At 42.1% G+C, this 24,632-nt stretch overlaps 2 protein-coding genes and 1 long non-coding RNA gene across 5 annotated transcripts in view; 2 read left to right on the top strand and 1 right to left on the bottom strand.

Moving 5' to 3' along the window:
• Window positions 1-9,245, top strand: part of PLEKHG4B (pleckstrin homology and RhoGEF domain containing G4B) — a 79,267-nt gene extending 70,022 nt beyond the window's left edge. For 2 of the 3 annotated variants that reach the window (XM_080976462.1, XM_080976461.1), the window contains exons 21-23: window positions 967-1,236; window positions 1,883-2,097; window positions 3,494-6,938. In XM_080976462.1, the coding sequence (XP_080832588.1) occupies window positions 967-1,236; window positions 1,883-2,097; window positions 3,494-3,517 (509 nt within the window). In that variant the 3' untranslated portion in view covers window positions 3,518-6,938. Of the gene's footprint in view, window positions 1-966; window positions 1,237-1,882; window positions 2,098-3,493; window positions 6,939-8,899 lie in introns of those variants that run through there. The other variant, XR_013978542.1, reaches the window with a different exon arrangement.
• On the bottom strand, window positions 5-9,664 carry LOC308460677. The gene is made up of 4 exons (XR_013978714.1): window positions 9,593-9,664; window positions 9,279-9,338; window positions 2,737-3,030; window positions 5-563 (listed from the first exon to the last, which is right to left on the bottom strand). It is a non-coding gene; the product is annotated as an uncharacterized lncRNA (long non-coding RNA).
• Window positions 9,582-24,343, top strand: LRRC14B (leucine rich repeat containing 14B). Its single transcript, XM_080976809.1, has 2 exons — window positions 9,582-10,619; window positions 19,062-24,343. The coding sequence occupies exons 1-2, from the start codon at window positions 9,649-9,651 to the stop codon at window positions 19,705-19,707; spliced, it is 1,617 nt and encodes a 538-aa protein (XP_080832935.1). The 5' UTR covers window positions 9,582-9,648; the 3' UTR covers window positions 19,708-24,343.
• Window positions 24,344-24,632: the final 289 nt, after the last annotated feature.

The raw sequence follows: 24,632 nt of genomic DNA, 5'->3' as shown, positions 1-24,632 counted from the left end.
ACAGTTTGATGCGTTCCCTCACTCCTTTGGCAACTCTTTTAAATTTCTTGTCCACTTCTTACAAAAATTATTTTATTGGATATCCCCACCCCCATGGAAAAAATTCACAGCTAGTTCTGCAAGTTCTGTTCCTCAATAGCAACATCACCTTGCCACAAGGCAAATGAATTTTGAAACTGAGACCCTCAGATTTTTGAAAAGCAAAAATCCCACTAAGACACTCCCAAGCCTTTAGGCTCTTTCAACCAGAGCCAGAGCAGCAAAAGGATCGCTTTCCATGAATATTCTTCCTCCTCTCTTCTCAGGCAGACCATCAGCTTGCCTTGGTCTCACATAACAAGCCTTTAAATTCTCAAGTGATAATTCACCACTTAGGGTGTTTTCAAATGGAAAAGACGGTGACTCTGTAAATAAATGTGCCATCAAACTGCCCTTCAGAATTGGCTTCGGCCCAGCCTCATGTGCATCCATGATCCAGTAGACATCTTGCGGCACACAATTTGAGAAGATGTGTAGCATGTTAACATTCTCCACAGCAGACCAATTCCATGGTGATTTTGGTCCTGTAACAACACAGAAGGAAGAAGTATTTTCAAACATTCCAAATGCAGCCTCTGTGTGGAGTGAGAGAGGCTTAGGTAGACTGTGCCAATTCTGGGATCCTTGGAAACACCCTGAAATATAAATATGCTTTATATCAAGCCAGGCCATTGGTCCATCTAGTCTAGTGATTGTAGACGCTTATTGGCAGTGCTCCAGGGTATCAGGCAAGGTCTTTAGAGTTATAGAAGAGTCTTTCAACAGGACATGCCAGGGATTGAACTTGGATATTTTGCACTTGAAGGAATTGCTCTACCCCACCACCACCACCTCCTCTTCTCTACAACTTTTCTAGACATAACTTTTTACTGTATATACTTGGCTCTTTATGGGTCTTGAGAGAGATATTTTTGTTTGTTTTGCCAGAGTCAAGGAGCCGTGCCTCAATAGCTGTTTCTTCATTTGACCACTCTACGCCATTTAAGAGGCCCCACTCCACCATCTCAAACAGCAGCACATCTTCCTCGAGCAGCCAGTCCTCATCTTCCATCCTGGGCTCGCTAAATCTGCACATATATTCCGCCCCGTCTCACCCAGGCTTGGTGGGACCTCCTTTTTACCACTGGTCGTACGATGTCAGAGCCTGTATTGAGGAAGATGAGCTGGAACAGGACATTGGGAGCCAGCCTTCAATGAGTGAGTGCATTGCAATACCAGAATTAGGGAAGGCCAACCATTTATTTATATTTCATTAACGTTATATACTGTTTGATTGTAGGAAAAAACCTCAAAGTACTTTACAAAAAAGATGAAACGAAAAATTATCGCTAAAAAAATACAACCATAATTTAAAACCTTCCAAAAAAAGTTAAAATCCTAGTAGAATATATTAAAACAAATTAGAATTCATACAAACTTTCTAGATACCTGCATTGACTTAGACTTGTCTAAATAAGAATGTCTTCAGCAGGTGCTAAAAAGCATACAGTCAAGGTGCCTTGGAATCTGGCTAGTTGCCTTGCAGTTTCCTGCTTTGACCAAAGCAAAGTGGTTGTGTCCAGGCTCCGTTCCTGCCTGGCGTTCCTCAGGTCAACAGTTCAAGACTCACACAGACTTGTGTCCTGACAATGCCGACATATATTTCATTAGTCAAATGTTTGTGTACAGGCTAAGAATACCTTGTATAGTGTGCAGCTGGCACAGTTTACAAAGACCCATAATCTTGAAAACATCACAGATTGTAAGTTTACTTTCTTTCAGTTGTGTTGCTGGAATTCCTGTTGAACAATAGGCTGGCCGCAGCCTCTAATGTCAATGGTCTCTTCCTTCCTACTTCCTGTAGTTACAGAGAGTTCAGAGTCATCCCAGTGCACGTCCGGTGAAAGCTCAGGTGGTTTCAGCTGTTCTGCCCAGGCTGGATTCTCCCCACTCCTCGCGGAGACATTTCTTGATGAAGGCACTTCAAGCCCTGGTTCCAAGCCCGCATCGCAATGCACATCTCCTGTCCTCTCAGAGAAGAACCTCAGATCAAAGCCCAGCAGCCAGTATGTCCCTGCTGTGAGTGTTTTCCTTCATTAGGTGTAAATACATAGAAATGAGAGTGAGGATGTTTTACTAGCATCACTCAGTTGCTACTCATGGCATTAAGGGTAGGAGATAGTCCTTACCTTTCCAACTTCATTGGTGCTGGAGGGCTCACCAGGTTCAAATGAAAATCCCACACTATGGCTCAATCAAGACATCACATCTCTCACCATGGCTTGAGCTTCTGAACATATAATAAGCAAACCAGCACTTAGAGCAGTTTGTCCAATTTAGTTTTCCATCTGCTGAGTGCTCCTTTTTCTGTACTTCAGGGATTGCTGAACTAGACGCAGGGGTGTCCAACCAGTAGACTGTGCTCTACCGGTAGATCCCTGGCTGATCCAAATAGATTGTGGGGTCCTTATCGTGTACGAAAACAATCCCCCTCTCTCTCCATCCTCAAAAAATTGCTTTTGGGAGATTCTCTTGCAGCATTATGTCCAGATATTATATTGAGTGGCTGTATGCTCTATGTTACTATATGCCACAAAGGGTCCCCCCCCCCATATAGCGTAATAGTAATGTGTTGGTGTTTATGTTTTGTTATGAAAATCATAACCCATGGGGAAGAGGGCACAATCCACATGAAATTATACTGCTTTTGCAACTCACCTTAGATCAGGCTGTGACCTGGTACATCGTGGCCCATCGGTTGAAGACCAGAGCCCTAGAGTGCTGACATTGTGTGCACTTGGAAACTGAGACATAGCAGATGGCAGATTGTCTTGTACTGGAGGTCCTCAGCAGAGCAATTCCATCATGCATGCCTCTTCCGTAGTCAGTCCCACTATGATCAGTGAGACTTTCCCCTTGGAAATAGCGCATAGGTCTGCCGCCTCAGTGCCCCCGTCTCATTCATCCACACAGCGGAGTTAATGATGGGCGATGTTATTAACCAGGCCTCTTCTGCAGAGAAGAAACAGCGTGACAAAGACCTTGGCTAAATAGGATTAGATTTCACAGATCCAATACATAATCCATGTGTCCAACAAGAAGTCTTCACAGAACTCTACATTTTAACAGATGGTACATCAGTCATACTGAGCCCCACCCCGACCCTTGTGCTCATGCATGGAGAGCAGGGGGTGAAGTCTTTGCAGACATAAATGGGTCTTGGGGCCAAGCAGATGTGCTACTGGCATCCAAATCCACGTGTGCAATTCTACACCACAAACAGGTTCAGTTGGGCCTATTGTTTAGACAATTAGGATTAAAAAGATTTTACAAAGTGTTAATTCAGATATTGCAGATTATTCCAAATTAATTTCATCTGAGCAATCGCATACGATTTATTGCAGCCAAACTTTTAGAAACAATTTTTTTTTCTTTTCACTGCTTCTGAATAATAATAACTTTCGTCATTTTCCAGGATGATTTGGTGCAGAATCCATAATACAAATTTCTAAAACTTGAACCTCGCAGAACCTGCAGCTCTGAGTCCAGGTGGCATTCTTCGGAGGGGGGAAAATGTATCCTTGTTTGTATTAGGAAGTTTGGTTTTGATTCCCTTCCTTTACTTTTGACCTCTTTTTTGTATATAACTGGTGAGATTTAGTTGTTACTATATTTTTCGAAATCCTGTAAATGCAGAAAGTATTTTGTGTAAAAAATGTACAAATTGTGGCTGGATTTGTTTGTAAATATTAATTTTATTGTTCTGCATTATTAATTGCTCGTTTTCATGGCAGACTCTTAAAAACTTTTAGTAGCATACAGTCCAGGTTTTAAAGCAAGTGTGGTTAGAATATTGAAATATTTCTGATAGTAAGAATAGAAATAAGCTTCTGTAGCTCTTTACGGTAGAGATTCTCAGACATTTTCAGCGCAAATTCCAGACTGAGAAAAGAAGTTTAACAAGTCCAATAGCACAAGTTTTCTAACTGTCCAAACACCTTCAGCCTAGATGGATATTAAGCTACAGGCAACCACAAACACATTTTGACAAAGATCAGCACTTGTGCTTTGAAAACATAGAAAAATGGGAAATACAAATTTAATTTTCACAATTTATACCGGGTGCAGAAAGCAGCTATGCTTGGTGCAGAATTTTGAAGTTTTCTAACACAAGAGTGCATGGAACTGGATGAAGATAAGTAAAAAAATTGTATGTGAGTAACAGAGTCACTGTGAAAGCACCCTCAGAATATTCAGTACAGTACAAACTTACTTTGTCCCCTCTGGGGCCAACTTCACACTGAGGGGAGAAGGCTTCTGCAAGTTTGCAGCAATAGCTAGCTGTGAAAGGTGCCAGTTGACCAGTGTGTTTAAAGTTAAAATATCCCTTTCTCAACCCCTGAAGCAGTTTTGGACTATGCTGAGAATGTTTCCATCTTTCAATAAGGTGAATGAATAAATGGATAAAAATTCACACGGCACTTAGCAAACACACACACACATTGTTACACACCTCCCTAATCTCCAAGTGGTGCAAGATTCCAGGGGTCAAGGCGCTTACCCAGCGTTTGTATTTCCGTTGGAAATGAGGCACAGCGGAGACTGTGGTGTCTTTAGGATATTGGGTTTCATTGACACATATATTCAGCCTGAGCCCAGGATGAAGGGGTTCCATTTAACAGAGCCCCCCCCCCCATCACACCACAGCCAACTGAAAACCTAAAACTTCCTCCTAAAAAAACCACCGGCATTGTCTTCCAACTAACAATCTCGGGGCGGGACTCCACCCACCTCTTGTATTGCTGATGGCCCAGCTCCCTGTCGTCTTTGTTCTCTGTTAAAGGCCCATCTCTCAAGTGATCTCCTCAACAGGGGAAGCTGAGTCCAGCCTTTAAGTGACTTCCAGTTTAACTCTTCAAACACTGAGTGATTTCTAACACACACTAAAACTAGGAAGCATGGGTGCCTTGATCACACAAACTCTGACACCCGAACGCATCACACTGCTCGCTCCACTTGCCAATCCCCACCCATCTTGCACTCCTCTCCCCACCCCTGGCCATCCCCACCCTTTGCACTTGACCATACCCCTCGCCCACTCTGCCTCCCACTCCTCGCTCACTCAGCTGCCCAGCTCAACCCAAACACCTGCTCCCTTCCCTCACAGCTAATCTAAAGTTTAACAGAAGGATGGGCACTTTAGAAAGCAGTTTGCCAGACCAATATCTGAAGTGCTTCCCACCCTTCTTTAAACATTGCTCCAGTCACATTTAATGGAGGAATATCTTAGGCTGTGGTGTGCCAAACCCACTCTCTAAACCCCCCCCCCCAACAAATGTCACTAGAGTTTCTTCCTTGGCAGCCCACCTGGGTTGCCTGCCTGCTATTCTGTTGTCACACTGCAGTTGGCTTGGCTGCCTGGTTGCCAGGCAAATTGCATCATGATGACAATTTTTCTTACAGAACTATAGTATAGAGCAGGGGTTCCCAATTAGGGGTCCGGGGACCTGTGAGGGTCTGCAGAACGCACTCAGGGGGTCCATGGCACCATCCCTTGCCTCCCCCCAAATATTTTGTCATTTTTGCATGGTAATATCAACAATTTTATGGTCTGATTTAGCACTATGCGACTTTTCAATATATTGTCCAAAATCATTTTTGAAATCACACCGTGAGAATGATTTTGACCCAGCAATATACAGTGTTATATCACTCCTTGCGTGAGAATAACACTGCTGATCTGAGCTGCCGTCCCTCACACTAACGGAGACCAGGGCAGCTGATCGCCCTCACTTCAAGGCCCTGTGGCACTACCTTCCCATGGCATTGAGGCAGAGCAGCTTTTCTTAATCAGCAGGAAAGCAACAACAGCCACCGTGGATGTGCATCTTCGCTGGCTGCCCCACTGGTGAAGGCTCCCCCCCCCAGCCCCAGCCCCTCCCACTCAAGCCATGCAGTGGAGGTGACTCCACTTCCTCCCCTCTCCCCCCCCCCACATCCAATCTCTGTGACTGGTCCTTCCCTCATCCCCACACCTGATCTCCAACTTCAGACATTGCTATAAATCAGGATATTACGATGTTTAGCTGCTGATGTATCGTGATGTTGAAAACAAGATATCGCTCAGCCCTAGTCTGTTTTTTAGCATACCTAAAATCCTTTGCTTATTGGGGCTACCCCACATGTTGTTCAAAAATTGCTTTGCAGAGGCAACTACCATAGAGTAATCAAAATTTTCAAAAGTAGGGGGTCTGTGGCCTGGCTTTTTAAAAATAGGGGGTCCTCAGTAATTAGCTAATTGGGAACCGCTGGTATAGAGAGAAAGGTGAGGGGAAGAGCAAGACTAAAGGCTGACCCAGCGTATGATCCAAAAGAAATATACATCTCACCACTTACAAACCCAGGAAGACTCTCCAGTGACTTCGCTTTATATATTTCATGTGTCTTCACTCTTTCATTTGAGGTGGTCTTCCTGCACTGACCAAGTTACTTGCTCCGCTATATGAAGGGAGCAGAATTTCAGAGCTGAGCCTCCCATGGCTTGTTCATTAAAAAATATATATATAAGTTTTCAGCTATACACTCATATCATTTTCCATTCACCCATGGCTTGTTCAGCACAGCTTGACCACGTTGCTCTGGCCTTCAGGAGTGTGGTCATCTGTTTCCCTGCCCCATCAGAGGGCACGCAAACTGTGTTTGAAGGACTTGAACCTCCCCTAGAGAGTGTCTGCCCCCCTTAGACCCCTTTAGGGAACACCCACATACTTTGAGAACAGAATTTATGTCAAACTAAATAAAAAAGTATACGTGTTGTTCATATGCTCTTCAAGTAGCTTTATTTTTGTTAGTCAAACATTGCCATGTATGATATATTTTAAAAGATGGAAGAATAAATAAAACATTTGTATTATCCTTTACTGATTTAGTACATGATCCTTTTTTCTTTTCTTTTTTAAACAACATTTCTGTGTCACTAATTCATAAAATTTGCACCTTGTGTGGAAGGATGTTTTTTAAATAGGCAAATTCAAGGATATCTCAGGGGCGCCTCTGGGTAGGGTTGCCATATGCCTGGAATTTCCCAGACATAGCTGGAATTTGGCTGTTGGAAACTGTCTGGGTGGAAATCCCTGAATTGTCCAGGAGAATCTGGAGGTATGGCAGCCCATGCTGGTAGTGTAAGTTTTGGTGAATTTCCTTTAAAATAGTAGCTTGAAACCCCCCACCCCCCTTTTGAGAACAGCAGCTCCAGAGACGGAGCAAGGAAAGCTCAGCAACTTTGGGCAGAACTTTAAAAAAGCTCAACAAAAAAACTTTTGTCTGGCAACCCTACCTCTGGGGACCTTCAGTATAATAACTGCTGAGATTGAGATGGGGGGGGGGATGTTTCCTTCATTCCTTACTTGCGGGTTTCTCTGGAACTGTGGCTGGCTTTCAGTCAAGGAATGCCAGACTTTTCATAATTTACTCAATAATAGGGAGTCTCAAGAATCATTCTTCAAATATCAAGGGTCTTGGAAAATAGGTATATAGGAGAAGGGTTTTACATAGGATAAAGCAAGCAGGCCCATATTTTTTTATCTTTATGCATCATACAAATAAGGATGAAAAATTGTTGAAACAGTAAACAGCAAGTGGTACATCTAAGTCACGAAGAGTAGCTATTAATCCACAAAAGCTGTCCAATTTTTGTTTTGTTTTTTAAATTCTAAACAATTCAGAGGAAACTTTGTTTTTATTACAGGCACATTGGAAAAGAAGATAATCATTTTGGGATCACTACAGTCCTAATATTGGGTGTTGGCAACTGGGCAAGGGGGGTAGCACATACACACTGAATATAATCCTAAGATTCCATTTTTTTTGGAAATAGTAACTTTCCAGCTTTTGCAGAACCCGCAATACAAGGAATAATGTGCAGGTTCTCTCTCCACTTTTATATTGTCACCTTGTGAATCACAAACCAGCCCTGCAGTCTCTCCTAGAATGCCCATTATGGGCCACCCTTTATTTCGAAAGCACGTCAAAGTGCAAGTAGATAAATAGGTACCACTCTGGCGGGAAGGTAAACGGCGTTTCTGTGCACTGCTCTGGTTCGCCAGAGTCATGCTGACCACATGACCCGGAAGCTGTACGTTGGCTCCCTTGGCCAGTAATGTGAGACGAGCGCCACAACCCCAGAGTCGATCACGACTGGACCTAATGGTCAGGGGTCCCCTTTACAGACAGAGGGACCTGCATATAGAAGCAAAGCCATTTAAAGGCGCATGAGCACCACTGGAATCCTCACTAAGTTGTCAACAGATTCAGTAAATGCTGCATTGTGCTTCCAATCTGATAGTTGCCCTGAAAGCAAACTGAACCATTACAAGCTTTGAAAACTTGATTTTGGAATCCTCCCATAAATCTAAAGTAGGGGTGGGGATGGCCAGGTCTTTTCCTCCCCCATCCCCCCAAGGGCTGCCGACCTGGTGTCATCATGATGTGACTACTTCAAAGGGACTCACTTTCAGCACCAATCACATTCGTAAGGCTTAGTGTCAGAAACCTATAATATGTGATTGGCAGGGATGTACAGGGAGCCATATGTAATGAAAAAAGATCTGGGAAAAGATCTGGAGATACCCCCACCCCTGCAGTACAGTCCCAATCTGGATGAGGCCACCTGTATGCAATTTGTATTGCAAAAAAGCCATCCATTATGGAGCTGTCATTGTTATTTTTAATACAGTATTGTGTAATAGTTGTGTTTTAATATTAATGTTAATTGTTGTAACCCACCCTGGGACCTTATGGTGAATGACAGATAATGAAATGAATTAAAGTAATCATCATCATCATCATCATCATCATCATCAACCTTTGCAAACCTGTCCAGCTAGGTTGGTGAAGGCTGGACTGCTTAGAGGAAACTGAGACGTGACTTTCCAGCATCACAACCTCTGTGAGATACATTGGTGGCACCACTATCATCTGGACACAGGCAAGAGACACTTGAGCAGTTCCCTCAAAACTTCAATGACCAGTCCACCAAAGAGGTTCATTCAGCACCCTATTGTGCAAGCTTATAGCAGACCTATAAGCATCACCTTACACAGGAAACCTATTGACCAATACACATACTGCCATATTTCCAGCTTCCACCCAGAACGCACCACAAAATTCATTGTACATGTCTGCATTTGTTTAGACTCATCAAAGAAAAAAATCACAACTCATGATTTTTAATCAGGCATCCCTCAGACTACCATACTCACCCTATAAAACGAAAACAAACAAATAGATCAACAAGGTGAATTATGTACCACAGGGCAGACCTAGAAAACAAACAAACATCAGTTGTTACCACTTATCATTTGCAACTGAACACACAGGATCATATCAATGAACTTCAGACTACATTCTGTTCTGTGGTCCTTGAGGTATGACAATACTCTTTTGTTTATAGTGCAACAGACTAACACAGCTATGCCTTTGTCAATTTATAAAAGTTGGACAATTAAAAAGAGGTGTCAAATAAGTGTCTGATACCAAAATAGTAACCAGGTCAGCAGATGACTGCTCCTCTTACCTTCCAAATACATGTCACGTACGCCCCTCAGCAGCAGCTGCAGCTAAAAATAGAGAATGACAAGCAAGAGAGAACCTCTGTTAGAGCAGATCCAGTATAACAGAAGGAATCAAAAGACAGCAATGCACTCTCTACGGTTCCTGAGTGCTGGGGCTTTGGTATCCAACACAGAGCTGATAAAAGGAAATCTTGGCAGTGTTGCACACAACCTTTTCCCTCTTCTTTTTAAGGCAAGTTACTTACAGGAACAAGGGGAAGTTCTTCACGATTTGGTGGCAAACTGGCCACTGAAGGAACTTAACATTGGAAAACTGTTGGGGAAGACAATAGACCACCAGGAAGACATCAGTAGCAGAGTCTGCTCCGTGTGCTTGACCAGCTGCCTAACCGGCCTCCGAGACTATGTGCTGAATTGTTCATCTCCATATGCAAAGAGACTCAAAGTGGTGGACTTAACAGGCCTAAAGGATGTTGAAGTTCAGCTCTGCAACTGTAGGAAAACAATGGGACGCTGGGCCAGGACAGAGCTGCTGTCGAAGATCTGCTATGATCTGCTTGTTGAAATGCAAAGGCTGAAGTTCAATCCAGATGTGTTTGAGATTTCGGTTGACGTTCTTACTGATGTCTTTGTTACTGAACGAAGTTATGAGCTGCTTGTCCAGGCCTTGCTTATGAGGTGCCATTGCCCACTAAAAATTCGCTGTGCTTCCTTCCGAGTGGACAACCTAGCCCTGCGGAAGCTTTTCTACATCATAAAGCTTACAGATCCCTCTTCGCTGCTCAAATTCGAAGTAGTCCACAATGTTCGGCTGGAAATGGAACATTTGCACATGCTCCTTAATAACGTCCACTTTCCTCAGCTGACGTCGCTCACACTCCCAGCTAGGACGTTCGATGTACGAAGGTTCACCCCAGAGGATGAGGCCATTCTTGTAGGAATTGGAGAAAAGTTAAGCCAGATGACTCAACTGACTGAGCTGAGCCTAGCATTTTCCACACTCACGGGAAGGATACGTAAACTACTCAGGTAATGTGCTCCAGATCTTGCTGGTGATGCAGTTGAGACAATATTTATGACTAATATGTAACGTATTAAAAAAGGAAAGCATATGAAGCTTTCTTTTATTGTCATGCTGATGCTTATCTGATTTAGCATTGTCTACTCTGTCTAGCAGTAAGTCCCAAAGGAAAGACTTTTTACAGTCCTGCTTACCTGTATCCCATCTAACTGGAGATTCAGGAATTGAACCTGAGATCATCTGGAGTCCTCCATGATGTATTTTTTGCTGCAAAATAAATATTTGCAAATGTGGATGCCAGTGCCATTCTTTTTTTTTTTTTAAAGATATTTATTAAAGTTTCGACATATTACAAAAATAAGAGAAAAAAGTAAAAAAAACAAAACCAAAAAAACCAAAAATGAAAATACAAAGTAAAAACAGTTAAAAACAAATCAGTCTTTCCATATCTTATCTTTCATTTGCTTGTTTCCCTGAGCTCCTCACACCTCCCTTTTTTGTATTCCAGTTCAATTAGTTAATTCAGCAATTCCTTTCCCTCTTTGGTTTTATCTTAATCTTCCATCTTAATATATTATAACTTTAAATTATCACCTATTAACAATCCATTTTTACATATTCCTTTCTAACATTGCTACTGAAAACCATTTAACTTCAATCCAACATCATTCTAACATTCATTAATTTTGCAGTGTTTCTGTAAATAATTTTTAAATTTCTTCCAATCTTCTTCCACCGACTCTTCTCCCTGGTCTCGGATTCTGCCAGTCATTTCTGCCAGTTCCATATAGTCCATCACCTTCATCTGCCATTCTTCCAGAGTGGGTAAATCTTGTGTCTTCCAATGTTTTGCGATAAGTATTCTTGCTGCTGTTGTGGCATACATAAAGAAAGGTCTATCCTTCTTTAACACCAATTGGCCAACCATGCCCAGGAGAAAGGCCTCTGGTTTCTTCAGAAAGGTATATTTAAGTACCTTTTTCATTTCATTATAGATCATCTCCCAGAAAGCCTTAATCCTTGGGCATGTCCACCAAAGGTGAAAGAATGTACCTTCAGTTTCTTTACATTTCCAACATTTATTATCGGGCAAATGATAGATTTTTGCAAGCTTGACTGGTGTCATGTACCATCTGTATATCATTTTCATAATATTCTCTCTTAAGGCATTACATGCCGTAAACTTCATACCTGTGGTCCATAACTGTTCCCTGTCAGCCATCATTATGTTATGTCCAACATCTTGTGCCCATTTAATCATAGCAGATTTCACCGTTTCATCCTGAGTATTCCATTTCAACAGCAGGTTATACATCTTTGACAAAATCTTGGTTTTGGGTTCTAACAGTTCTGTTTCCAATTTTGATTTTTCCACCTGGAAGCCAATTTTCTTGTCCAAATTATATGCCTCCATTATCTGATAATAATGAAGCCAATCTCGCACTTTATTTTTTAGTTTTTCAAAACTCTGCAATTTCAATCTGTCTCCCTCTTGTTCCAAAATTTCCCAATATTTCGGCCATTTGGCCTCCATATTGAGCTTTTTCTGAGCCTTCGCTTCCATCGCTGACAACCACCTTGGGGTTTTATTTTCAAGTCGATCCTTATATCTTATCCAGACATTAAACAATGCTTTCCTGACAATATGATTTTTAAATGCTTTATGTGCTTTGACCTTATCATACCACAAATACGCATGCCATCCAAATAAGTTGTTAAAGCCTTCTAAATCCAAAATGTCTGTGTTTTCAAGAAGCAGCCATTCTTTCAGCCAGCAAAAAGCTGCTGATTCATAATAAAGTTTAAGGTCTGGCAGGGCAAATCCACCTCTTTCCTTTGCATCCGTTAGTATTTTAAATTTTATTCTAGGCTTCTTGCCCTGCCAGACAAATCTAGAAATATATCTCTGCCACTTCTTGAAACAATCCATTTTATCCAAAATTTGCAATGTTTGAAACAAAAACAACATTCTAGGCAATACATTCATTTTTATCGCAGCAATACAGCCTAGCAGTGAAAGCTTCAAATTTGACCAGATTTCTAAATCTTTTTTCACTTCAGTCCAGCATTTTTCATAATTGTCTTTAAATAGATTCCCATTTTTAGCTGTCATGTTAATCCCCAGGTATTTCACTTTCTTAACCACTGTTAAACCTGTCTCATTCTGAAACCTCTCTCTCTCAATCACTGTTAAATTTTTCTCTAAGACCTTTATTTTTAGCTTATTCAGTTTAAATCCTGCAACCTGACCAAATTCTTGAATCAGTTCCAAAACTCTTTTGGTACTAGATTCTGGCTCCTGTAATGTCAATACTAAGTCATCTGCAAATGTTCTCAATTTGTACTGTTTAGCTCCGACTTGTATACCTTTAACCAATTGATCCCTTCTAATCATATTCAGCAGGACCTCCAGGACCGATATAAAAAGCAATGGGGAGATTGGGCAACCTTGTCGTGTCCCTTTTTCTATCTTAAATTCCTCCGTCACCACGTTATTAACAATTAATTTAGCCTTTTGTTCTGAATAAATTGCACTTATACCGTTTCCAAAGCCTTGACCTACCCCCATCCCCTGTAGATTCTTCTTCATAAAACTCCAAGAAATGTTGTCAAAAGCTTTCTCCGCGTCCACAAATATCAAAACTGCCTTGGTATTAATATTCACTTGTAATTTTTCTAAAATATTGATTATGTTTCTCATATTATCAGACAAGTGTCTACCCGGGAGAAAGCCTGCTTGATCTTTATGAATCTCTTCCACTAACACTTTTTTTAGTCTTTTAGCCAAAATGTCTGCAAAGATTTTATAATCCACATTAAGCAGTGATATGGGGCGGTAGTTCTTAAGCTGCGTCTTTTCAGTCTCTGTTTTCGGTATAAGTGTGATATACGCTTCCTTCCACGACTCTGGTGCCCTTTTCCCATCCATTATTTCATTACAGACTTCCTTTAAAGGTTGTACTAACCATTCTCTTAAAGATCTGTAGTATCTAGAAGTCAGTCCATCCGGTCCTGGAGATTTACCTAATTGCATATTCTGAATGGCACCTTCTACCTCCTGTTCAGTTATTTTATAGTTCAGCATTAATTTATTTTATTGAGAGATTTTTTGTAATCCATTTATTTTCAAAAATCGGTCTACATCAATTTCTTTCTGTGGCCCTTGTGTATATAGTTGTTTAAAATACCTCTGGAAACAGTTTCTAATCTCGACTGGGTTCTGTATGTTCTTTCCTTCCACTTCTAAATTTATAATGGTGTTTAGTTTTTGTCTTTTTTTCATTTGCCGGGCCAACAATTTCCCACATTTATTAGCCGACTCAAATGTCTTTTGTCTCATTTGTTTAATTTTCCATTCTATCTCCTGATTCATCATTTTCATGTATTGTATTTTGATATAACTTTATTTCTCTCAAGATCTCTTGCGACTTTGGTTTTGCTCTCAATTTCTTTTCACTTTCCTTTATTTTCTCCAAAATTTTATCCTTCTTCTCATTTTGAATTCTCTTCTTTATTGCATTCTGTTGTATCAAGAACCCTCTCATAACCGCTTTGCTTGCGTCCCAGATTACTCTTTTTTCAACATTAGTGTTCATATTTATCTCGAAATAGTCTCTCAAGGTTTTTTTGGGCCTTCTTAGTCACTTCTTCATCTCTAAATAAGGTGTCATTCATCCTCCATCTGAAAGAGCCAGTTGGTGTTAGTCTCATCTCCATCTTCACGGCATTATGGTCGGAGCAGGTTTTTGGACAAATTTCCACTTTTCTTGTCTTTGGTGCCATTCCTCTAGTTACCCATATTTGGTCAATTCTTGTCCATGTCATTTTGGCTTCAGAGAAGAAGTTTCCCTCTCTAGCCAAGGGATTATTTGTTCTCCAGATATCAACTAAGTCCAAGTTGTCTGTCATTTCAAAAAAGGTTTTCGGTAGTCTACCATCCTTAGTGACTACCTGTCTTTGTGCCTTGTCCATATTTGTAGATACCACTCCGTTCATATCTCCCATCAAAATCACATTATAGTCCAAATAGTCCATCAAGGTCTCATGCAACTTTTTAAAGAATTCAGATTTCCCCTCATTTGGTGCATAAACTCCTACTATTAAAAATTTCTCTTCTTGTATTTGAATTTCAATTGCCACAAATCTTCCTTGGTCATCTTTAAAGATAAATTTCGGTGATAATCTCTCCTTTGCATAAATCACTACTCCTCTTTTTTTAACTTTGTCCGATGAGATAAACTCCTGACCCAGTCTTTTGTTAATCAGTACTTTTCTATGTAGCCTTATCACATGTGTTTCCTGTAGACAAATCAAGTCCAATTGTTCCTTTTTAATAAATGAAAAACTCTTTTCCTTTTCTGGGGGGAGTTGAGACCATTAGTATTCCAGCTTAATAGTTGCAGAGCCATGATGTAGTTACTTTACTTTTCCTCCAACTGAGCCAAGTGCCTGTTCCTGCTCTGTCGGTGGTATCACCTTCTCTGGGCAGTCCAATCCAAAAGGTACTTTTGCAATGTCTAATATTCCTCTTTCTAGTGCTCTTAGCTCTTCTCCAAATTCTTTCTGCAGGGCTTCTCCGTGGTCTTTCAAAAATCTTTCTTTGTCGTCCACTGATCTTATTTTTATCTTTCTTCCTTTGAAGCTGAAAGATAGGCCTTGGGGAAATTCCCAAAGATAATTCTGTTGCTTCTCAACAGGGCAACCAAATCTCCATAATTGGACCTAAGGTCCAAAAGATATTTCGGAATGTCTTTAAATATCTCCACTTTTGACTGATGTATTTCCAAAGTCTTCTGAAAGTGCAGACTCAAGATTTTGTCTCTCTCCTCTTTTGTTTGGAGGGTGATCAGTCTCTCACCCTGTTCTTCTTCCCTCCTCTTCCAAGCCTGAAAGCACTCACTATCTTAAAATCTTCCTTCTCCAAATCTAGGTCCCAAAAGTCTGCAAATTCCTGCATAAGAAAGTCAGTCAGATTGTCTTTCTCAAGTTCAGGTACGGCCCTGATCCTCAAATTCGTTTGTTTCTCCTTCAGTTCAATCATAGACAATATCGACCTGTGGTCCTCAAGTTGCCTATGTATCGGTGGTATCTTCTCTTCTACAGCAACTGCTATTTCCTTTGCTTCTTCAGCTGTCTTGCGGGTCAAAGTAGATTCCTGTAGCAGTTTCTCAATAGTTTCTGTATTTGTGTTCACCTTCTGTCCCAGATTATTAATGCTTGTAGTATTTTGATCAATTTTAATTGATGCTTCAGCTACTTCCGGGGTGGCGCCATCGGTAATGGCGGACTCCCTCTGATCCGGAGGGACTGGCTCTATGGAAATTGGGTCTGTTCTGCTACGGCGAAGCGGGGACCCTTTAGAAAATCACAGGCGGGTGAAGCCTGTAACCGTGGGACTCGGCGGGCACCTTTCGTGCCCCCCCCAATTTGTAAAGGTACCCAATTACGGGCTCCGGAGCGAAGCGGGGCAAGCGGTGCGGTGCTGAGAGTCAACTGCTTCTTCCGTGGAGCGAAGCCGCACAGCCGTTACCGGAGAGCGCTGCCTTTTTCCTGTGACAATCTGTCTACAAAAACAACTACCCGTGAGTAGGTTAAATTTGGAAATAAAGGAGAACAAAGACTTAATTTAGCACCGGAGCGGGGAGGCACAAACAGGAAGTCCGCCTTCCGTTCTTTGTAAATGGAGTAAAGCAAAGAAGTTGTAAACTAAAACCTTGAAAGTCGTTTGAAAAAGACTATAATCCTAACATCAAAACAAGCGATTTCCCCCCTTGGCTGCAGGAGAGGAGGGGGGAAAGATATGAACTATATTTTCCTGCAAAAAGAGAGGAAAGGAAGCTAAAATCCACCGCTTAAAACCTGGGAACGGGCTGCCAATGGACAATAAGAATGCCGTACTGTGAAATGCACTGCTGGTGAATAGAGTACTTTTTGACAGCTAACTCTGCAAGAGAGATACAATGTTTCTGGTTGGCTTCTCCTGGTCTTAAAGTAACTGGAAACTAACTGAAATTGAAACTGTTGTCCATTTTGTGAATTGGGGGATTAAAAAAGGTTGTTGTTTTTTTTAATGCAACAAGTTTTGACTGCTACTGTGTCCCCCTAGAGGAAGTTTGAAATTGTTACAACAACAACTGGGCCAGGGGAATTTTCCACTTCAAAACAAATTCTGGCCGTGGGACTGACCTTGAGCTTTAACTAGAGTGTTATGGCAGATGGAAAAGAAAAGATAGATTTGCTTCAAGAAAAAACAACGAGGTCTGGCAGATCTTTTCGCACAGACACTGGGCTGCAGCGAAGAGCATCAGCATCTGGCCCCTCTGTATCATCAGGGGCTGCATCTGTACAACCTAAACCCAAAGGAATGGCATCTGAAGATGTTTTAGCTCTGGCACTAGGCAAAATTAATGAATCTTTGGAAAACTAAGCCAGTGCCATTCTTGGTGGCTTTAGGCTCTAGCATTATTTTTAAATTTGTTTAAAAGATTTTTAACCGACCTTTCAGGGCACACTGCCCTCACATTTTCTGGCAGCAAATTGCTCTGAGCAGAGGCATGCCCTAGCCACATCCCCCCCCCCCCAAATAAGAAAACCACTTGAAGAATAATACTAGCAAAAAAACCCCCACCTTGCTCTTTGTACAGCAGCTGCATTATACGCCTCATGGGAGTGGCAGGAATCACAACAGCACACACACTTTAGTGGGATGAAAGAAGCTTTCATTGTCTTTTGAGACAGAGGGATGCCCAAAGCAACAATAAGCAGGGTTGGCAAGGGAAGTGGCACAAGGACTAGACCCTATTCCACTCAACCCTTGCTGTTGGAAAGTTATTTCAATTGTCTGGGGAGCACCCAATGCAGCCACACACCCCTGGGAGTTGAACAATGTTATATCTTAATGTGGTGTGAGCCAAGCACCAGGGATCCCACTAGGCAACTGGGGGTGGGGGTGGGGAGAACTGGCACAAGGCTGGGGCCCTTCTAAGCTAGGGGTGTGGCTTGTGTATTGCCTGCCCCACCCCCTACTGCTGCCATTTTGCTCAAAGTAGTGATACAATTACAGACACCTAATGGAGAACAAAGGGCGGGTGGCACTGTGGTCTAAACCACTGAGCCTTGGGCTTGCTGATTGGAAGGTCGGCGGTTCGAATCCCCGCGACGGGGTGAGCTCCTGTTGCTCGGTTCCTGCTCCTGCCAACCTAGCAGTTCGAAAGCACATCAAAGTGCAAGTAGATAAATAGGTACCACTCCGGCGTGAAGGTAAACGGCGTTTCCATGCGCTGCTCTGGTTCACCAGAAGCGACTTAGTCATGCCAGTCACATGACCTGGAAAAACTGTCTCTGGACAAATGTCGGCTCCCTCGGCCAGTGAAGCAGATAAGCACTGCAACCCCAGAGTCGTTCACGACTGGGGTCCTTTACCTTTTTTTTTTTTAAATGGAGAATGACTCTGGAAATCAGGGAATGATAAGAACCTCCCAATCCAGAGCCAACTTTGGTTGAGAGTAAAATTCCTTTCCAGCCCTGACAACCAGTGACCCAAGAGTCACTGCAGGAGAAAAGAGAAGGAAGTTGGTGACCACAGCTGATGAGCAGTGGAGGCTTTTAAGTTTCCAGGTGGACAGCCCACCTGAGCCCTGCATCCTGCTGTGGGATCTTGTAAGAGACCACCAGAAAGGCAGAAACCATCTCTTCTGGCCACCCAGAGCTGCCACATCACTGAACAAATGCTGCCCTGCTTGCAGGGGAACATGGAGTAGTGGCTTGTACACAAAATGTTTTGTGTTTCACATATGGAACAGTTTCAAGGGAACTTGTGCATATGTCTCCTGCCACTAAAATGTACTGTGTGTCATTTACAAAATACTTTGGATACGCAAAACACATAGTCTTTATTCATTCTCAACATCAGGGTCTCCCCTAAGGCATTTGGGCACCTGACCTGAGCCACAGTGAGGTACCTCCTCCCCTCAGCCAGGGGTATTACCTTTCAAAGTGGGTGCAGGTTTAGCTGAGAGATGATTGGGCATTAATTTTCTAAATGGTTCATAGTGTTAGAAGAAGGTCTCCTCCCAACCCCAACTCCCCCAGCAGCTTGGTTCTGGTTTTCTGCCCTCCCACTGGTTTCTCTTGTTGTTTGAAGGAGATATTTTGATCTGATCCTGCTGTTTTAATCTGTTGACTAAACAATTAAGGGTGGCTTAGGAATAGCCTAGCCTAGCTCAGTGCCAAAGGCTTGGAGATATCTTTCAAGTCCATAATTTTGTATCCATGCTCAACCGTGGCTATAATCCTTCCTCTTATTCTTCCGTGAACAAGTCCCACTGAAACCAACAATATGTCCTCCATCCATCATGATGCACTTGCACTCATCGTTCATAAACCTATTAAGTACCCAATGCAACTGAATTATGTAATTGTTTACTTTGTTTTAATATTTAACTTTCCAGCCCACTGAAAACCCCGCTGAAAGTGCTGGATGTTTCCAACTGCTCTTTAAACCACGTGGACATGGCCTATTTAGCCAACAGCCTTCATTCCGGCTCCCTGGAAGTCCTTGATATCAGCGGCCATGACGTGGCTGACCTTTACCCATCCACCTTCTTCAAGCTTCTGAACCGTTCCTCCCACACACTGAAGAGTCTCGTCCTTGAGGAATGCAACATTCAGGACACTCACATAAACATGCTGATTTTGGGGTTGGTCCCCTGTCGGAAACTAGAGGAGCTGAAATTTCTTGGAAATCCTCTATCTTCTCGAGCACTGAAATGCCTTTTCAACATTTTCATTGATTTTCCAAGACTCAGATACATTGAATTCCCAGTCCCAAGAGACTGTTATGCAAATGACATCAGTTACCCAATTGGTGAAGCTGATCTTTCGAAATTTGATCACCAAAAATATGAGAGAATAGCCGAGGAACTTAACATGATTTTACTGCAGGCGAAGAGAGAGGACATAAAGGCCTCTACTCCCATCTTTGGGGGGTATGACGCAGCAATACAGGAAACGGGCAATGAACTTGGAGCCACGTTGCTGAAGTCCTTCAGGGATGCCCTAGAAAGCTTCAACAAGGCTCTTCAGGAGATGAACTGAAGTCTGAAGAAACCTGCTGAACCAAACAGTTCTACTCAAATCCATTAATCAAATAAAAGCATTCGTTTATTGGAATAATTTGGATAACACATTTAGGGTATATTCTGCTACCATGGTAGTCTCCTGAGCAAGCCCAGTGAAAGAAAGGAGGATGTGCAACATGGGAGTAGCCAGGATTTATGGGGGGGGAGGCTGGGGGGAGGCTTTATGTTGAGGCGGGACAGAACCTCCTTTGGTTAAGTGTTTTTATTTATTTACTTATGGGGGGGGGGCAATTACCTGCCCCCTGGACAAATCCTTGATGTGCAACCCACTAATCCACATACCATCACCTGTTTCATCTGTAAGGAATACAAAGCAGCAAGTTGTTCTTTTCCTCAGTGGGTGTGCTTTGTACATGAAGGGGTGCAGCCCATTATATGGAGCGACAACTTGAAACCTTATTAAATACAGAGGGTTCTTCGTTGGTGAGGCAGGTGAACTTTATACATGCTCTTGCCATTTGTTTCTGATGCTTAAGAACATGAGAGGAGCCTGCTGGATCACACCAATGGCCCCTCTCGTTCAGCACCCTGTTCTCATAGTGGCTGACCTCTGAGAAACCTGCAAGCTGGATCTGAGAACAAGAACAGCCCTCTCCTTTCCAGTGGTTTCCATCAACTGGCCTTCAGAAGCATTGCTGCCTTTGGCTGTTGTGGCAGAGCATAGCTCTCATGGCTTGTAGCCTTCAATAGATCGCCTTGTCCACCACAAATGCTTATAGTTCCTGTTCATGTCTTCTCCATGAGAGGAGTTGTGGTTTGTGAGGAGGAGTTGGTGGTGCTAATAGGCAAATCCTTTAGGCTGCATTACCCTTTGGGTAGAATATTGCCTGCACATTTTCTTCCCAGTGAGCCCATTGGCCACAACCTCCATGTATTCATACCTCTAGAAAAAAAGCACACCAGAGAGAGGACCTGGAAACTTAACCGTGAAATCCTCCTGTCACTGGCTCACTTTGTGGTGTTGGGTACATTACTCTGGTATCCTTTCAATCCTTTGATAATGGGTAGCCAACTAGCCAAGGCTAACAGCAGAAATGAAACAATTCTCTAGCAGCATTTTAGAGACTGGCAAATGCACTATTCCATAAGATATCAGGAATTACCAAGAATTATGCATCCGATGAAGTGAATTTTAGCTCCAAAAAATCTGAGGTATTTTTTTAAAAATAGTACTTGGAAAAATGAAAATATGGTAATTTTTAATTTTGCTTTATCTTTGCCATTTTTCCCTTTAAAAGGGCTGATGCTCTGCATTTTTACAGGTGTGTGACTGACAGAAATTCAACTGGTCAGATTTCCCTTGGTCTGGTTGTGCTGTGATGGCTCCATCCCACTACCCCTGGCTCAATCGCTGCCATGTCTAGGTCAGGATTGCACTGCAAGCTGATAAACAGGGATAAAAGTAAAAATACAAGCAAGTTAGCACAAATACATGTTTTGTAAAACAGAAGAGGGAAGACTGTTCTAATATAATAATATTTAAAGTGAAAGAAAAATCACATTAATCTGAATGATATGGATAATACAATAAGAAAACACAGAACACTCTGTCTAAACTTAGAAGCATCTGTCTGTCAGCTTTACTCATGGAAAGGTCAGTCTGGTCACACTTGTGGCATTTGACCTATTTTCCAGCCCGTATCCTTTAGATAACACGGAGAACCTTCCAGAATATTTTAATTGTTTGTTTTTTAAAAAGGATTCAAAAGTTTAGTTCATCGGCAATAATAAGAGTATTAAAAGGTTGCTTAACTTGCTAGATGACAGAGCTGTGCAGATATAGGAGCAGAATAAATTCAAACTTCTATCCACCCACAATCACACCCAGTAGCAGGTGGTTCTGCCAGCACAATTTGGGTGCTGTCAATCAAAATGCAGCCCATTGACCAGGTAGGAGTCAAAAATCTGCTTTTGTAGTCCCAGGCAACAAACACGGGAGATTTCTCTTCCGGACCCAAAGCTGGGTCTGCCATTAGGTAGACTGAGGCGGCTGCCAGGTGACAGAAACCCCTAAGGCAGCAGCCCCCGGGTGCCCTGCTTGCCCCACAGCCAGCACTGAAGCAGTGCCAGTATCAGCTGCAATTGTGTTAAAAATCCCACAAGATCTTGCAGAGCATACAAGATCTCACCCAAAATTGGCGCCACTTCTACGCCAGCGGTGGAGGCAGCAGGGCAGGCAGAGCAGCAGGTATAGCGGCGGTGGCAGAAGCGGCAGGCCAAAGCAGCAATTCTCATTTTGCCTCAAGTGGTGAAATGGGATGAGCTGCCCCTGAATGGGCCACTGTAAATAACAGGTCACCCAGTTGCCCAGGCCTACAGTAGGCGCCACAACAGACTATATCATGACTATATCTGCTTGGGGAAGAAAAAGGAATCTCTAGGACTGGAAGGAAGGAAGGAAGGAAGGAAGGAAGAAGCAGTGGTGAATTTATAGGTATGTGCAGAATTAAACCCTCACTGAGGGGCTCCTGAGTCATTGGCATACATTGTTAACTGAGAGGATACTTTTGAAACATGGCATCAAACAATGAATTGCCATTGCTGAATTTCTAGCATTTCAGTTTATTGTGTTGTTTACACTCTTCTCCTCCTTGATTGAAGTCAGCAGCCGTTGCTCCATTTAGTTGTTCCATCTGTGAAGGTCTTCATAGAAAAAAATATATGTGTTATTTATTTACTTTATTGATTTCATAAAATTTTTATAGCACTTGATTGTAAAATAAACCCCCCAATCCCTCAAAGTGGTTTACAGAAACATGTTAATAAATAACCACAACAAGTGGAGCACTGCTTGCTACAGTGGTACATGCACTTCAGGTTACATACGCTTCAGGTTACATACGCTTCAGGTTACACACTCCGCTAACCCAGAAATAGTACCTCAGGTTAAGAACTTTGCTTCAGGATGAGAACAGAAATTGTGCTCCGGCGGCGCGTCAGCAGCAGGAGGCCCCATTAGCTAAAGTGGCGCTTCAGGTTAAGAACAGTTTCAGGTTAAGAACAGACCTCCGGAACGAATTCAGTACTTAACCCGAGGTACCACTGTACTTAAATGTTGAATTTATCACAGCATGAGTAGCTGAACAAAATTGCTATAAATCTTAAATGACATTTGCCCCCCTCCATCTGAAATACTACACCTGGTATTGTATTATTGGAGTACTGCCAGCCCTAAGATCAGCTGATGAAAGACCAGAGGCATAATTCATTTACAAGTACAGCTCATGAAGCTTTACTTCTTTGCATGGTTTAGGGTTGGCATTGGAGGAGAGCAGGGCTCTTATGCCTTTAAAAAAAAAAAATTATTAGTATTTTCCACACAACAACACAAAAAATATCGAAAAATAACAATACACAAAACACAAAAACCAACATTTAAAAAAACCAAATCCATTTCTTACAAGTGAATAATATAAACACTAAAAAGAAAAACAAACATTGACTTCCACCAATCCCACAGCACCTCCTTTATCTCTCATTGTATCTTCCTGTTTTCCTTATCACCTCTATCCTAGCATCTAGATATAAATCCCTCTTTCTTATCCTTTCACTTCACAAGGTTATTCCAGACTCAGCCAGATTTCTGTCCTTGAACCTTGGCTTTTAAGGTATTCATTTAGACACTCCCATTCCTTTTTCACTTCACTTTTTGGTTTTTGTCTTATTATATCTGTCAATTTAGCTAATTCTAAATACTCTGAAAGCTTACGTAACCACTCTCCCCTAGTGGGTAACAGATTCCCTTTCCAATACTTCGCCACCAGGATTCTTGCTGCAGATGTCGCGTATAAGAACAATTTAGTTTTGTCTTTTGGAATATCATCATTTAAAATTCCTAAAAGGAATGCCTCTGGCCTTTTACTGTATGATATTCTTAGTATTTTCTTTATTTCTTCATGGATCATGCTCCAAAATGCTCTTATGCCTTTAACAGCTAGGTAGCAGACAGATATTAAACAGGGTAAGCCTTTCCTAGTATGGAACTACAATTATGGAGGAAGATTAACACGTTGATATTCTGTCTGTCAGACATCTTAATACCGTTGAATGACCCTGATTTGTTTTTGGATACTCCAACCACATCTAAAAAAGATGGTATAAATTTCCATATGATAAAAATGTCTCCATTTCTGAGTGCAGCAGGGGACCCAATCCACATACAGTATACTAGACCAAAAGAGTCAGTTGATACCCCTGGCCAGTAGCCTGGGGTGATGGGAGTTGTAGTTCAGCGTCATCTGGAGGACCACAGGTTCCTTATCTAGCAGGGGGTTGGACTAGATGATCCTCAGAATCCCTTCCAATTCTGCAATTCTAGGATTCTATGGACCTCTGCAATGCAGGAATCACAACTGACAGATAGCCCTCCAACTTCTGCTTTAAAACCATCCACAGAAAGAGAGTCTACCACCTTCCAAGGGAGTCCATTCCATTTTGAGGAGTGTCTGTTTCTATTGGTTATAAGTTTTAATAATAGACTGTTTTTGTGCTGTATAATTTTATGGGCAATGGTTTCTATAATGGTATATAGCCTAAATTATAGGAAGCAATTATTGATTCTGCTTTGTGAATAAAGCACTATTGCCACCAGAGCTATATGTGAAAGCAATTATCATGCATAAAGCATTGCTCCAGAACTTAATTCAGCTAACCATGGTTGTCCTGTTTTCATGCCTGCCAAGTAGTCTGGGTTGGATTTTGAAAACTCCATACTGCACAGCAAAAACGTAGGCGTCAGTCAAGTAGTCCTGAACCACATGTCATCTCCCTTTTCAGTAAGTTACTGAAAGACTTTAGCATCCAGCACAGATTCTAAATGCTTCAGAGGGAGGATTCTGCTTGCCAGTTTATCCATCATATCATCCCCCAAGTGATTCATGA

The sequence above is a fragment of the Podarcis pityusensis genome, assembly GCF_964106645.2.
Source record: "Podarcis pityusensis genome assembly, chromosome: 13".
NCBI lineage: Eukaryota > Metazoa > Chordata > Lepidosauria > Squamata > Lacertidae > Podarcis > Podarcis pityusensis.
The sequence above is the reverse complement of the archived record's forward strand: the minus strand, read 5'-3'. Positions and strand labels throughout refer to the sequence as shown.